At 44.7% G+C, this 16,031-nt stretch overlaps 1 protein-coding gene across 3 annotated transcripts in view; it reads right to left on the bottom strand.

Annotated features, from left to right (window-relative positions):
* Nucleotides 1-16,031, bottom strand: part of LOC133554403 (tumor necrosis factor receptor superfamily member 5-like) — a 67,418-nt gene that overhangs the window by 10,280 nt on the left and 41,107 nt on the right. For 2 of the 3 annotated variants that reach the window (XM_061903114.1, XM_061903115.1), the window contains exon 5: nucleotides 11,188-11,343. In XM_061903114.1, coding sequence (XP_061759098.1) covers nucleotides 11,188-11,343 — 156 coding nt within the window. Of the gene's footprint in view, nucleotides 1-7,533; nucleotides 8,197-11,187; nucleotides 11,344-16,031 lie in introns of those variants that run through there. The other variant, XM_061903116.1, reaches the window with a different exon arrangement.

Here is a 16,031-nt window from a genome sequence, read left to right as displayed (position 1 = left end):
AAGCTGGGAGATAGGTGGGAGCGCCAGCCTTACATTGTCCTAAAAAAACAGCCGGATCTACCTGTGTACGTGGTCCGGACCGAAGCGGGGGACAAGGAGAGAGTGGTCCACCAGAATCTGTTGACCCAATTCATGTTCCTCCCCTTGGACCCCCAGCAGGAGTGGTGTGGGATGAGGGAGTCAGCAGTAAACACAGATTGCAGTGATACAGAAGCTATTGAAGATGTTCAGCTGCGGGACCTTGGAAATGCAGCAAGTAAAACTCAGCCTAAGGAGATACATGAAGGAGGGGATCAAAGCGAACCGGATGAAGAGGAGGACAAGTGTTAAGGACAGATGTTAGAAACTGGACCTGGACCAAGGGAGCCCGGTAACAAGAAGGTCATGTCCAAAGAGCTTGTGCAGAGCAGGAGAAATCCGCCGAGACACAGATGCCCTCCCATGAAGTTGTCCTACCATTCGGTAGCTGTGAAACCTGTCTCTGATAAGGAAAAGATTGAAATAGGACGAAGACTGTGGCAGGCGGCTAAAGAAAAGAAGATGGCTGCTTTTAAACACTGAGCATGATACATTGCACTTCACCTCTCATATCACAAACACTAGGTATCGTGTTGACACGGGAATAGGGAGGGGTTGTGTATCTAATGGCTGAGACGCCATCATAGAAAGAAGGGGTGGTTGTAAGGAGGTGAACTGATGTGGGGAGTCTGCAGAGGTTCTTTCAGAAGTTTGTGACCGTTCTCAGGGAAGCCGCCAGGGGGCGCCACTTTGTGATCTGTTTACTGTTGTCTGTGAATGTTCTTCTTTGTTGGTTGTGGCCATCTAAGGTCACAACTCCATGTCCTTTTCTAAGGTAAGCATGAAGGGACCAGGCTCCCCAGTTAAAAGATGTAAAAAAGTTCTTGTTTTGCACTATTAAGGCGATTTATTCACAAAATATGATGACTAAGAGTTATATTAAGGTGGGGGTTTTGTAAATTGTGAAGAGACTGGGGATTTTGTTAACTTTTTATGCCAGTGTGTGTGTTAGCCTAGAAACATGTTATGCTAAGACATGTTTTGGTTCTTTTCATATGATTATACACTCACTCAGTCATTTATGCCTACACGCACGCACGCACACACGCACGCACAGATGCACACACACACGTTACCTGCAGGGTATATTACTGGTCACGATGACAGAAGTTGATTGTTTTAGAACAGTGGTCCCCAACCACCGGGCCGCGGCCCACCGTGGCCCGATTGGTACCGGGCCGCAGAATAATTTTTTATTAATTTTTATTTTTTTTAAATAATAATTTTTATTTTTTTATTAAATCAACATAAAAAAACACAATATACACTTACTATTAGTGCACCAACCACAAAAACCTCCCTTTTTCATGACAAAAACGTCCCTTTTTAATGACAAAGAAAAAAAAAAAAAAAAAAAAATTCAAGTACCCCTAATCAGAGCACAGCATTTTTGGTTGAAAAAAAGAGATAAAGAATTGAAATACAGCACTATGTCATCAGTTTCTGATTTATTAAATTGCATAACAGTGCAAAATATTGCTCATTTGTAGTGGTCTTTTTTTAAATATTTGGAAAAAAAGATATAAAAATAACTAAAAACTTGTTGAAAAATAAACAAATGATTCAATTATGAATAAAGATTTCTACACATAAGAGTAATCATCAACTTAAAGTTCCCTCTTTGGGGATTTCTAATAGAGATCCATCTGGATTCATGAACTTAATTGTAAACATTTCTTCACGAAAAAAGAAATCTTTAACATCAATATTTATGGAACATGTCAACAAAAAATCTAGCTGTCAACACTGAATATTGCATTGTTGTATTTCTTTTCACAGTTTATGAATTTACATTAATATTTTGTTGAAGTATTATTCAACAAATATATTTATAAAGGATTTTTGAATTGTTGCTACCTTGAGAATATTTAAAAAAAATCTCACGTACCCCTTGGCATACCTTCAAGTACCCCCAGGGGTACGCATACCCCCATTTGAGAACCACTGCCTTACACCATACACACTTGAGTTTTTGTCACACTTCATTTCCTTGGTTTATTCATTAGTATTGTTAATATTCTTATTATATATATATTTACTTTATATAAAAATAAATCTTTTGACAGTACTGCCAACAATGTGACCAAACCGGAAACAAAAATATGTTCTTCTCCAATTTACATGGGTTTTGTAACAAAAATAAAGTTAACATATACTTGCATGAAATTACCAAATAAAAATACATTTTTAATCACATTATATGTAAATATGAACTGAATATTTTTAAATTGTATGTATTTATTATAACCAACTATCAAATTATATAATATGTATACAATGTGCTTCTGTCAGCAGCTACACAGCATATGTCTATTTCAGTGACGTGCGGTGAACTAAACATCAGGTGAGGCATACATACTTTTTCTTCTTTTTTTTTACTTAAATTCATATGTGCAGCTCTAGTCATTGTTGATTTAGGATGCACATTAGAGTTACAGGAAAAAAAAGGGAGTTCTTCGTTTTCATAAAAACTTTATCACAATGATATTATGATATGATAAATGGGTCCAAAAAGTATTTGATAAAGTTGTTATTAAATACTTTTTGGTCCCATTTGCTTTTAACAAAATAAATCAAGTATTGTGAGTGTATCTTACCTTTCTGTATTTGTATCTGAAGCAGCTATAGCTATCCTCCATGAAAACGTACTTTGTATGACCACATTCATTTCGTCTTAAAGTCCAGTTTGGAGAAGTATTTCATTTTGGATACAGTATATAATGCTCCATATTGGCAGAAACATTCATTTAATTCAATTTCATTCCAAGAAATTAAACAATATTTTTGCACCACAAACGCTGGCTTACTCTAATAAAAATGCCATGTTTGTTATAAATACAGTTAAAAAAAAAGAAAAGAAAAAAATGCTGGCTTCCGCTGGAGAAACCTGTGTCTGCTAGCTTGAGCGCCCCCACTTCTCCCAGTGTGGCGAGTCAGAGTACTGCTGAGGCATTGAACTGCAAGTCGACAATATATCGTCCCAAACCTTGAGGCAGAGGAACTTGCTGCCTCACGACCTGCCTTTTCCACGTGGCAACAAGCATGTGCCCCTTCGCTCGCACGCCCAATACACACTCTGTGTAGCCGTGGAGGCACCGCCTGTGTCTGCCTCACTTCTCATCTGCTGCATTGTTTTGATCAGGAAACATGGAATTTCCGTGATTTTGACCATGAAAATTATCAAAATATACAGGAACCACACCAAGATGACATAGAAAGCATTAACCAAAAGAGAAATCCATCCATCCATCCATCCATCATCTTCCGCTTATCCGAGGTCGGGTCGCGGGGGCAGCAGCCTAAGCAGGGAAGCCCAGACTTCCCTATCTCCAGCCACTTCGTCTAGCTCTTCCCGGGGGATCCCGAGGCGTTCCCAGGCCAGCCGGGAGACATAGTCTTTCCAACGTGTCCTGGGTCTTCCCCGTGGCCTCCTACCAGCTGGACGTGCCCTAAACACATCCCTAGGGAGGCGTTCGGGTGGCATCCTGACCAGATGCCCGAACCACCTCATCTGGCTCCTCTCGATGTGGAGGAGCAGCGGCTTTACGTTGAGCTCCTCCCGGATGGCAGAGCTTCTCACCCTATCTCTAAGGGAGAGCCCCGCCACCCGGCGGAGGAAACTCATTTCGGCCGCTTGTACCCGTGATCTTATCCTTTCGGTCATGACCCAAAGCTCATGACCATAGGTGAGGATGGGAACGTAGATCGACCGGTAAATTGAGAGCTTTGCCTTCCGGCTCAGCTCCTTCTTCACCACAACGGATCGATACAACGTCCGCATTACTGAAGACACCGCACCGATCCGCCTGTCGATCTCACGATCCACTCTTCCCCCACTCGTGAACAAGACTCCTAGGTACTTGAACTCCTCCACTTGGGGCAGGGTCTCCTCCCCAACCCGGAGATGGCACTCCACCCTTTTCCGGGCGAGAACCATGGACTTGGACTTGGAGGTGCTGATTCTCATTCCGGTCGCTTCACACTCGGCTGCGAACCGATCCAGTGAGAGCTGAAGATCCCGGCCAGATGAAGCCATCAGGACTACATCATCTGCAAAAAGCAGAGACCTAATCCCGTGGCCACCAAACCGGAACCCCTCAACGCCTTGACTGCGCCTAGAAATTCTGTCCATAAAAGTTATGAACAGAATCGGTGACAAAGGACAGCCTTGGCGGAGTCCAACCTTCACTGGAAACGTGTCCGACTTACTGCCAGCAATGCGGACCAAGCTCTGACACTGATCATACAGGGAGCGGACTGCCACAATAAGACATTCCGATACCCCATACTCTCTGAGCACTCCCCACAGGACTTCCCGAGGGACACGGTCGAATGCCTTCTCCAAGTCCACAAAGCACATGTAGACTGGTTGGGCAAACTCCCATGCACCCTCAAGAACCCTGCCGAGAGTATAGAGCTGGTCCACAGTTCCACGACCAGGACGAAAACCACACTGTTCCTCCTGAATCCGAGGTTCGACTATCCGGCGAAGCCTCCTCTCCAGTACACCTGAATAAACCTTACCGGGAAGGCTGAGGAGTGTGATCCCACGATAGTTGGAACACACCCTCCGGTCCCCCTTCTTAAAGAGAGGGACCACCACCCCGGTCTGCCAATCCAGAGGTACCGCCCCCGATGTCCACGCGATGCTGCAGAGTCTTGTCAACCAAGACAGCCCCACAGCATCCAGAGCCTTAAGGAACTCCGGGCGGATCTCATCCACCCCCGGGGCCTTGCCGCCGAGGAGCTTTTTAACTACCTCAGCGACCTCAGCCCCAGAAATAGGAGAGTCCACTACAGATTCCCCAGGCACCGCTTCCTCAAAGAAAGACGTGTTGGTGGGATTGAGGAGGTCTTCGAAGTATTCCCTCCACCGATCCACAACATCAGCAGTCGAAGTCAGCAGAACACCATCCGCACCATACACGGTGTTGATAGTGCACTGCTTCCCCTTCCTGAGGCGCCGTATGGTGGTCCAGAATCGCTTCGAAGCCGTCCGGAAGTCGTTTTCCATGGCTTCCCCGAACTCTTCCCATGTCCGAGTTTTTGCCTCCGCGACCGCTAAAGCTGCACACCGCTTGGCCCGTCGGTACCCGTCCACTGCCTCCGGAGTCCTATGAGCCAAAAGAACCCGATAGGACTCCTTCTTCAGCTTGACGGCATCCCTCACTGCTAGTGTCCACCAACGGGTTCTGGGATTACCGCCACGACAGGCACCAACAACCTTGCGGCCACAGCTCCAATCAGCCGCCTCGACAATAGAGGTTCGGAACATGGTCCACTCGGACTCAATGTCCCGCACCTCCCTCGTGACATGTTCAAAGTTCTCCCGGAGGTGTGAATTGAAACTCTCTCTGACAGGAGACTCTGCCAGACGTTCCCAGCAGACCCTCACAATGCGCTTGGGCCTGCCAGGTCTGTCCGGCATCCTCCCCCACCATCGCAGCCAACTCACCACCAGGTGGTGATCGGTAGAAAGCTCCGCCCCTCTCTTCACCCGAGTGTCCAAAACATAAGGCCGCAAATCCGATGACACAACTACAAAGTCGATCATGGAACTGCGGCCTAGGGTGTCCTGGTGCCAAGTGCACATATGGACACCCTTATGTTTGAACATGGTGTTTGTTATCGACAAACTGTGACGAGCACAAAAGTCCAATAACAAAACACCACTCGGGTTTAGATCCGGGCGACCATTCTTCCCAATCACGCCTCTCCAGGTTTCACTGTCGTTGCCAACATGAGCGTTGAAGTCTCCCAGTAGGACAAGGGAATCACCCGGAGGAGCACTTTCCAGTACTCCCTCGAGTGCTGCCTCACGACCTGCCTTTTCCACGTGGCAACAAGCATGTGCCCCTTCGCTCGCACGCCCAATACACACTCTGTGTAGCCGTGGAGGCACCGCCTGTGTCTGCCTCACTTCTCATCTGCTGCATTGTTTTGATCAGGAAACATGGAATTTCCGTGATTTTGACCATGAAAATTATCAAAATATACAGGAACCACACCAAGATGACATAGAAAGCATTAACCAAAAGAGAAATATTAAAACTTATTTTATTACTTCGTTTTGGAACATCTCATGGTTAAGCCACTTGGTGGCAGGTGAGGCATTGCCTCACTTGCCTCCCCTGACAGCACGTCACTGGTCTATTTATGCTTTCACTCGAGCACTCCTCAATGCTCGAAGATCACATTCTAAGTTTGGAACGTTTCATGCAAGACTGCTTTCTCCTCTCTGTTTGAGTAAAACTCATCATACCTGCTTTTCGCTCTCCTGGTTCCTGCATGTTGGGGTCACAAAAACGGCAGCCATGCGAGTTCCTAACACATTTATGATTGTTTATCAAAATATAACTATAGATGTTAACATTGTGTATGTGCTGAATGATTTATTTATGATTGTTTAAAAGCCTAACTCTTTTAAGTTTTGCTCACATTTGATTTATTTTATTTAGACTCGCCGACCGAGTTGGTGCTTTTCGAAACACTCGTAGCAAACGTGGTTAAGAAATACAAATAATACCTGTTCAGTGGCCTCGTGGTTGGACTGTCCGCCCTGACACTAGAAGGTCGTGAGTTCGAATTCCGTCCGAGTCATACCAAAGACTATAAAAATGGGACCCATTGCCTCCCTACTTGGCACTCCGCATCGAGGGTTGTAATTGGGGGTTAAAACACCAAATGATTCCCGAGCGCGGCCACCGCTGCTGCTCACTGCTCCGCTCTTCTCCCAGGGGGTGAACATGGGGATGGGTCAAATGCAGAGGATAATTTCCCCACACCTAGTGTGCGTGACTTTAACTTTAATATCAAGATAATACTTCAATGGGAAGTAATAAACACTAAAAGTATATCAAAGAAACCTTTAACGGAGTGATTCCTGTAAACTCGTGCATTCTTTGACTATGCTCCACTTTTCTCGTTGTCGTTTTGTAAAATCTTGCACTCTCCCGCCCTTTTAGATTACCTCTCGAGGAACTCTGAAGAAGCGTTTTATCCTTTTCGCGATTTGAACAATTCGTACAGCCGAAAACAAGACAAGCACAGGGCATTTTTTCTGGAGAAAGGCTAAATGGTGCCTCGTATCTGTTGAGAACAGAGCTAGCTTGACCACCACACATTTCATGGGCGGGACATGAGCCGGATGTGTGGCTCATACAAGTCTTATTTGTGAAAAAACACTTGCTTGAAGACATTAATTATCATTCAGTCACTCACGACGTGTCCATGCATTAAATTAGTCTGTTAAATAGTTGGGCTCTGAATAAGCCTCCTACAGCCCAGGGAAACACCTTAATCCGATCGTGTTCGGTTTTTGAAAAGTCGGACTGTCGCACCTGAATTATACGAAATCTCTCGAGGGGGTGTGTGCCGCGCAGTATCGCGTATGTGCCCATCTCAAGGCGCGGGAAAAAACTCATAAGCAGATATCATTCAATAAAAACGTAAGAATTGTAATGAAGAGGACACTGTTTATTTTCTTCACAAACTAAAGGAACAAATCATTTTGAAGTGCATTGATGGTAGAAAAAAAGAAACAAATTTATTTAAGAAGGTAGCTAAGGAAATGTAAAATGCTGGCTTGATTCGGACTCCCGAATGAAATACGAATGAGGTGAAATAGAATGAAGTAGGCATATTAAAGGTGAATAATAAATTACACAAACCTCTTCACGCTGCATTTGTGCAAGACAGCTGAATAACTTTCCGCACAACTGGCAAGATAGTCCAGAACAATAGCAACCTTCCTCTGGAAGTGTATCAGTCAAGGCAAAAATTGTATTTTCTTTTGGATTTAAAACTCCTTCCATCAATCAACGGAGCCTTTTGGATAACCTTTAGGTTTTGTTTCCATGATTTTTATCCGAAAAGTCCCTCGAAAAAACTCCTCCAACGGTCCTTCTTTGCGTCCGACCTGCATCCGCCCCGATACATTCTTGGTAGTAGCGTCATTTTCGTAGCGCAATCCAAGACAATTTCTTGATGCCGTCTGCTATTTAACATCAACATAGCTGTTGTGTGACTATCAAAAAGTAATTAGTCACTGAGAGTGGAAATCAGGGCTCTGTCTGACACGCTGGGTCCAAGGATGCAACGTGAAGTCCTTATTGTCCCCTTGAGTAAAAATACAATACATTACATTCAGATAGTTTGTTGTTCCTTTGCAGTCCTTTTGCGGTTCTTTTTCACTCTTTTAGCACTCCTTTTGCGTTCAACAGAAGTAACAGCACCCAGGTTCACACTCTCTCCAAACAAGCCAAACAATTCCCAGACAGGTAAAAGTGATATTCATTCAGCACTCATTCAAACCCACAAACACTCCTCCCACACACACACACTCCGCCCACACACATGTAGCCACACCCACTATCCCAGGTGACAAGTGATGGACAAATCCCTGCCTCTACAATAGCCATTAGAGACCTAATATTTGTCATTTGTGCAAATATTGCAGTGGAAATCACTTAAAGGGGAACATTATCACAATTTCAGAAGAGTTAAAACTAATAAAAATCAGTTCCCAGTGGCATATTATATTTTTTGAAGTTTTTTTCAAAATTTTACCCATCCCGGAATATCCCGAAAAAAGGCTTTAAAGTGCCTGATTTTTGCTATCTGTGAAGCCATCGTCCATTTTCCTGTGACGTCATCCAGTGATGCCAATACAAGCAAATGGTGGATAGCACTGCAAAATATAGCGACATTAGCTCGGATTCGACCGTGTCCCTCGGGAAGTCCTGTGGGGAGTGCTCAGAGAGTATGGGGTACCGGACTGTCTTATTGTGGCGGTCCGCTCTCTGTACGATCAGTGCCAGAGCTTGGTCTGCATTGCCGGCAGTAAGTCGCACACATTTCCAGTGAGGGTTGGACTCCGCCAAGGCTGTCCTTTGTCACCGATTCTGTTCATAACTTTTATGGACAGAATTTCTAGGCGCAGTCAGGGCATTGAGGGGTTCCGGTTTGGTAACTGCAGGATTAGGTCTCTGATGTTTGCAGATGATGTGGTCCTGATGGCTTCATCTGAACGGGATCTTCAGCTCTCGCTGGATCGGTTCGCAGCCGAGTGTGAAGCGACCGGAATGAGAATCAGCACCTCCAAGTCCGAGTCCATGGTTCTCGCCCGGAAAAGGGTGGAATGCCATCTCGGGGTTGGGGAGGAGACCCTGCCCCAAGTGGAGGAGTTCAAGTACCTAGGAGTCTTGTTCACGAGTGAGGGAAGAGTGGATCGTGAGATCGACAGGTGGATCGGTGCGGATTCTTCAGAAATGCGGGCGCTGTATCGATCTGTTGTGGTGAAGAAGGAGCTGAGCCGGAAGGCAAAGCTCTCAATTTACCGGTCGATCTACGTTCCCATCCTCACCTATGGTCATGAGCTTTGGGTCATGACCGAAAGGATAAGATCACGGGTACAAGCAGCCGAAATTAGTTCCCTCCGCCGTGTGGTGGGGCTCTCCCTTAGAGATAGGGTGAGAGGCTCTGCCATCCGGGAGGAACTCAAAGTAAAGCCGCTGCTCCTTCACATCGAGAGGAGCCAGATGAGGTGGTTCGGGCATCTGGTCAGGATGCCACCCAAACGCCTCCCTAGGGAGGTGTTTAGGGCATGTCCAACCGGTAGGAGGCCACGGGGAAGACCCAGGACACGTTGGGAAGACTATGTCTCCCGGCTGGCCTGGGAACGCCTCGGGATCCCCCGGGAAGAGCTAGACGAAGTGGCTGGGGAGAGGGAAGTCTGGGTTTACCTGCTTAGGCTGTTGCCCCCGCGACCCGACCTCGGATAAGCGGAAGATGATGGATGGATGGATGGATGGATAGCTCGGATTCAGACTCGGATTTCAGCGGCTTAAGCGATTCAACAGATTACGCATGTATTGAGACGGATGGTTAAAGTATGGAGGCAGATAGTGAAAACGAAATCGAAGAAGGAACTGAAGCTATTGAGCAAATAGCTATTGACACTATTCGGCCATGTCTGTCTTAGCATCGCCGGTAAAATGTGCAGACCAAACGATCGGAGGTTTCGCATCTTGTGACACAGGAGCAACTTAAATCCGTCGATTGGTAAGTGTTTGTTTGGCATTGAATGTGGGTGGAGAGAAAGGCTGGATGCAAATATAGCTACAAATGTACATACAGCTAGCCTAAATAGCATGTTAGCATCGATTAGCTGGCAGTCATGCCGTGACCAAATATGTCTGATTAGTACATAAGTCAATAACATCAACAAAACTCACTTTTGTGATTTGGTTGACTTTATCGTTGGAAATGCATCTGCAGGTTATCCATACATCTCTGTGCCATGTCTGCCTTAGCACCGCGGGTAAAAGGTGCAGACACTCCGGCACATTCAATGGGGGTCTGGCGGCAGATTTCTTTGATTTTATCGTTGGAAATGCATCTGCTTTGAGTGTCGCAGGATATCCACACAATCTTGCCATCTCTGTAGTAGCATAGCTTTCGTCGGTAAAGTGTGCGGAACAAACGACTGACCATTTCGTCGGCTTTGCCCACACCCTCGTATTTTGAACAAATTTCGGCCAATTTCTTGCCACTTTCGCATCTTTGGGCCAGTGGCGCAACTTGAATCCCTCCCTGTTAGTGTTGTTACACCCTCCGACAACACACCGACGAGGCATGATGTCTCCAAGGTTCCAGAAAATAGTCGAAAAAACTGAAAATAATAGAGCTGAGTCCCGGTGTTTGTAATGTGTTTAAGAAAATGGCGGCTTTATCACCTATGTGACGTCACGTTCTGACGTCATCGCTCTGAGAGCGATAAATAGAAATGTGTTTAATTCGCCAAAATTCACCCATTTAGAGTTCGGAAATCGGTTAAAAAAATATATGGTCTTTTTTCTGCAACATCATATATATTGACGCTTACATAGGTCTGGTGATAATGTTCCCCTTTAAAACAAGTTATAAAGATCTGCAAATCCCAGTGTGACGTCGTAGGTCAACCGGAAAAGTAATTCAGTTATCCGGGCTAAAATGAATAGTCGCATTAGAGTGTGTATAAGGAAATTTGGGCTTCACATGTCAAAATAAACTATTTGAGAAATCACACTAATTTAGTGCATGGAAACGTAGAGAGAGTCAGAAACGAACCTTCTTGGCGGATGTATTGTCCCGGTTGACAGACTGTTTGCTTCTGCGCTTTTTCACAGCTGCCTTTACCAATGTCCACGCAGAAGAAACCCTCAAGTGGTTGACACTCAGCGTCTGAACTCCTGGTACACGCCTTCTTTATCCGGAGACCTGAAACTTGGATGACAAAAAAAGCGTGTTACTTCGGTGAAGCAAAACAAAAACATACAGCCAGATGATAAAAGCAGAGAAACTGCAAGACTCTCGGACTCGACTACAGTACTGTTCATGGTGTTTTTCCAATATCATACATCAATAGACAAATATATTCATTTGTCATTTCACAAAAGCAATAACAGCAACATACGGTGAATCCAGAAAGTATTGAAAGCGCTTCACTTTTTCCACATGGGTTACACTTGTATAGCGCTTTTCTTCAAGGTACCATACTTGCCAACCCTCCCGGATTTTCCGGGAGACTCCTGAAATTCAGCGCCTCTCCCGAAAACCTCCCGGAAGACATTTTCTCCCGAAAATCTCCCGAAATTCAGCGTTTTCACGTCCGCTAACCCACTATATAAACAGCTTGCCTGCCCAATCACGTTACAACATCTACGGATTTTAATAAAAAACTGCACACACAACGAGACGAAGCAGAAGAACGAGGAAGTTACAGCCATGGCGACGCCGTCTGTAATAGAGTGATTCGATGTTGTCTGTTGCCATCTCCTGGTGAATGTTGGCTATAGCGTTATGGGGTTGCTTTTTGTTTGGCCAAAGATTTACGTGGTGTTGCGCACCTGACGGCAAGTGACTCTCGCCAATATGCAAATGGCAGAACAAAGGTTACTCAAATAGTGAAAGGTAAGTGTTGTTGCTTTTTTTTTGTAAAAAGCAAGCACAGTACAGTTAGTAGAACAACTGTGTTTTTATTACTGTGTATTTGATAGGTGCCGTCGGAAATTCATCTATTTCTTTTATTTATGTATATAATAAAATAAATATTGTGGCGGACTTCCAGCCGCCGTCGCCGTGTGGGTTACCGTGACACTGGACAAAAGACGCATCATAGCAGGTTTGACTTGTGTTTATCATTTCAATAAACTTGTCTCCTCTGGCCATCCGATCGCGTGCCTTTTCAGCGCGCGAGCTTTTCCTGCCGCTGCATGCCTTTCGGCGTCCGACGTGTGCGTCCGCTGCGGGGGTTCGTCATCTCGCTCTTGTCCTCTATCGTCGTGCTCGTTGTCTGGTTGCTGTGGTTTCCTCGCCTACTACTCCCAGATTGTTCCTCCTTCCCCTCTTTTGTGCTGTAACAACAGATGAGCAGATTGAGCGCAGGTGTGTGGTGAACGCACCTGACTTGGCTGGCTGAAGCGTCGCTCAGAGTGCGCCCCGCCTCCTGGCCGCAATTGCGGGTAGGACCAGCATTTGCCCTACCCTGCTCTCGGCTCCGTCTCTCCACAATATATATATAGATAGAATTAATTGAAAGTCAAGTATTTCATACATCCATATATATATATGAAATACTCGAGTTGGTGAACTATACTCCTCCCCTCTTAACCATGCCACCCAACCTCCACCTCCCGAAATCGGAGGTCTCAAGGTTGGCAAGTATGCAAGGTACTCAAAGCACTTTGACACTATTTCCACATTCACACACACATTCTCACACTGATGGCGGGAGCTGCTATGCAAGGCCCTAACCACGACCCATTAGGAGCAAGGGTGAAGTGTCTTGCTCAAGGACACAACGAACGTGACAAGGTTGGTAGAAGGTGGGGAATGAACCAGGAACCCTCAGGTTTCTGGCACGGCCACTCTGCCAACTGCGCTACGCCGTCCCCATTGGATGGTTGAGTGTTGGATGGGATTTTCCCCTCTCTCCAAAGATGTAAGACATATACAAATACAAATGTCTCCAAAGATGATGAATGTGTTTGTGACATGCATCGCCACCAAGTGACCTTTTATAGACAGGTGTGTCCCTCAGCCAATTAAACAGGTAGACTCCCATTAAACTGAAGAACATCTCAAGGATGATCCGTGGAGACAGGATGCACCAATTATGAATCAATTCAAAATCTTTAGAAATGTTTTTTAAAAAAACTAATTTTTAGGGTATTTCCGTACTTACTCACCTCACCGCGCATGTATATCGGGTGTCGCCCTGTTTTAAAAATGATTAATTATCATTTAAAGTATCAGTAGAGTAGGTAAACAAGGTGACTTTATTATCCTTAATTGTGTTTCATTGTATCCGTTAAACCATATCCAATTGTATTTACAATCCGCAAAGTATGTGAAAATACCGTCTAAAAACACAAAATGCCACAAATTCAGTCGGCCATTTCGAATATTCCGCTCCTACTATCCTCGACAAATTCCTTAGATTCTACGTCATTGTAGTAACACTTTTGCACTCTGAGATTATTGTTAAATCAGTAAAACTGGAAATACACATGTTGTCGTTATGGGGTGTTGTGTGTTGAACTTTGAGGAGGAAAACAAATGTATTCCATTTTTGAACAAGGCTATTGCGTAACAAATTATGGGAAAATAATCTATCCAGATGCAATTGGAATAAGTTTTGTCAGGTTCAAGCACTGATGACATCTATTAAACAGACAAGAAGCAAGGAACCTCTCCAAGGTTTCTCATAGTCAGCATTGTCACTGGCGTCCCACTGGATGTGAATTCTCCCTGCCCACTGGGTGTGAGTTTTCCTTGCTCTTTTGTGGGTTCTTCCGAGGATGTTGTAGTCGTAATTATTTGTGCAGTCCTTTGAGACATTTGTGATTTGGGGCTATATAAATAAACATTGATTGATTGAACTCATGAGGAGAATGCATGGAGCGGCACACTTAGTCACAGTCTCGCCCTACGCTCTAAGGTTCAGCTCTCGCGTTCCTCTATTTATTCAGGAGTTCCACAGTCAACATCATTGAGGCCGCCTCTAAAAGGAGTGGTCACAGATATCATGCAAAGCAGGTCCAGGACACACAAAACGTGACGGAATGTGCTAGGGCCTTGTGATTTAGCCTTGTCTCTGCTTCGTCTGCGTGCTGTCGTCTTATCTTTGTTGAGGTCCTTGAAGTCCTTGGCTGTTAGCGGGCTAAAACAAAGATAACATCTGCGTCTGAGGCCACCCGCCAGCAAGAAGTTTCGTCCTTGCACAGATACAAAACTCTAACTTGAGCACAATAGCTGATAACTATAGCAACAAACTTTAAGCATACTAAAGTTGTGTGATAATATATACATGATCATTTTAAAGTTATAGTTAAAGTACCAATGATTGTCACACACATACTAGATGTGGTGAAATTATTCTCTGCATTTGACCCATCACCCTTGATCACCCCCAGGGAGGTGAGTGGAGCAGTGGGCAGCAGCAGTGCCGCGCCCGGGAATCATTTATGGTGAACAATTTTGCACTCTGACCATATTGTTAGATCAGTCATACTGGAAATACACGTGTTGTCGTTATGGAGTGTTGTGTGTAGAACTCTGAGAGGAAAAAAAATGAATTACATTTTTGAACAAGGCTATTGCGTAACAAATTATGGGAAAATAATTAATCCAGATACAATCAGATTAAGTTTAAACATGATAGTGGTGTAATAGTGATCATGATTTTATACCGCGGCTGTGAAGAGAATGTTTTGTGCAAGCGTCTTTAGGGTGTGGGAGAAGTTTAAGACCAAGCCTCAGGTCCGCAGGACTTCTCGTGGGGCTGGGGGAAATACGCAAAAAAACCATCCAAAAACCACCAACAATACTTAGGCTATGTCTACACTACGCCAGATAACCCTTTAAACGAATAATTATTTAACCTAAGCCCTGTTTTAGCTACACTAAAATATCGTTTAAGGTCCCCCTCAACTTAGTTTTTTAAACGGGTAGGTGCGCTCTTAGCTTTGTATGGACTCATTGATTGTTTACAAACTGAGTTCGGAGAGGAAGTGACTCCAGAAAGACCGCGACCCACACAGGAAGTGACGTCAGAAAGAACGCGCCACAGCCAGCTTCATAATAAAGCGGTTTCATAGCTCGGAGCTAACCACTGGAAATATGGAGGCGAGTCATCCAGACATGCCCGTGTTTCTCCTTCCGTCTCTACAGACGCTTGTGGAAATCACACATGAATACCTTAAGAGCAAGCGATTGCAGCTATTTAAGATACAACACTTCTCAGACGGCAAGAGAACTTTCGAATTTCGAGGTCAGCTGTAATTCCACTTTGCGAAAAACTTTTTTCATTTGTCGAAAGAGAGTCAACGTGATAAAAAAGGTAGCGTGTGCTTTGTATTACCTGGCTGTCGAGGGAAAACTACGGAAAACAGCAAATGCATTTGGATTGGCAAAGCAGACTGTCTTAGTTATTGCCCGCCATGTATAAAGTCACCAAAAACGAATGGACAATGAAGGTGAAGGCAAAAGAGTGAGGAGTGTCTTCAACAGATATCTAGATCCCTAGTTTGATTGATGTAAAATGTTCTTAATCACATTGTTTACGTGTCTAATAAAGATTTGATTACTTTATGATGGCTCAGGTGTGATTCACTACAATAGGGCCCACAGCACACTGGATTCCAGTTAATTGAAATACCACAACACTGGATATTGTTCAGATAAGTTAAATTTAAGAACTTAAGAATGTTATGACTCGGAGTAAGGTTGTCCAATTTGACGGCGAGACAGATTAGCTCCTCCAACGTCTTGGTCTCATCCCGCAGGGCAAGTTCATCTTGAAGAGGAGACCTGAAACTGATCAGAAAAATGCCCTGTAACGGCGTTCCATTAAACAAATATACATGAGGGATGCGTGGTGGGTTTCAAGCTTCATTAGGGTCATCAGGAGG

Source organism: Nerophis ophidion, linkage group LG06, assembly GCF_033978795.1.
Source record: "Nerophis ophidion isolate RoL-2023_Sa linkage group LG06, RoL_Noph_v1.0, whole genome shotgun sequence".
NCBI classification, from domain to species: domain Eukaryota; kingdom Metazoa; phylum Chordata; class Actinopteri; order Syngnathiformes; family Syngnathidae; genus Nerophis; species Nerophis ophidion.
This window is presented reverse-complemented; position numbering and strand designations above follow the sequence as displayed.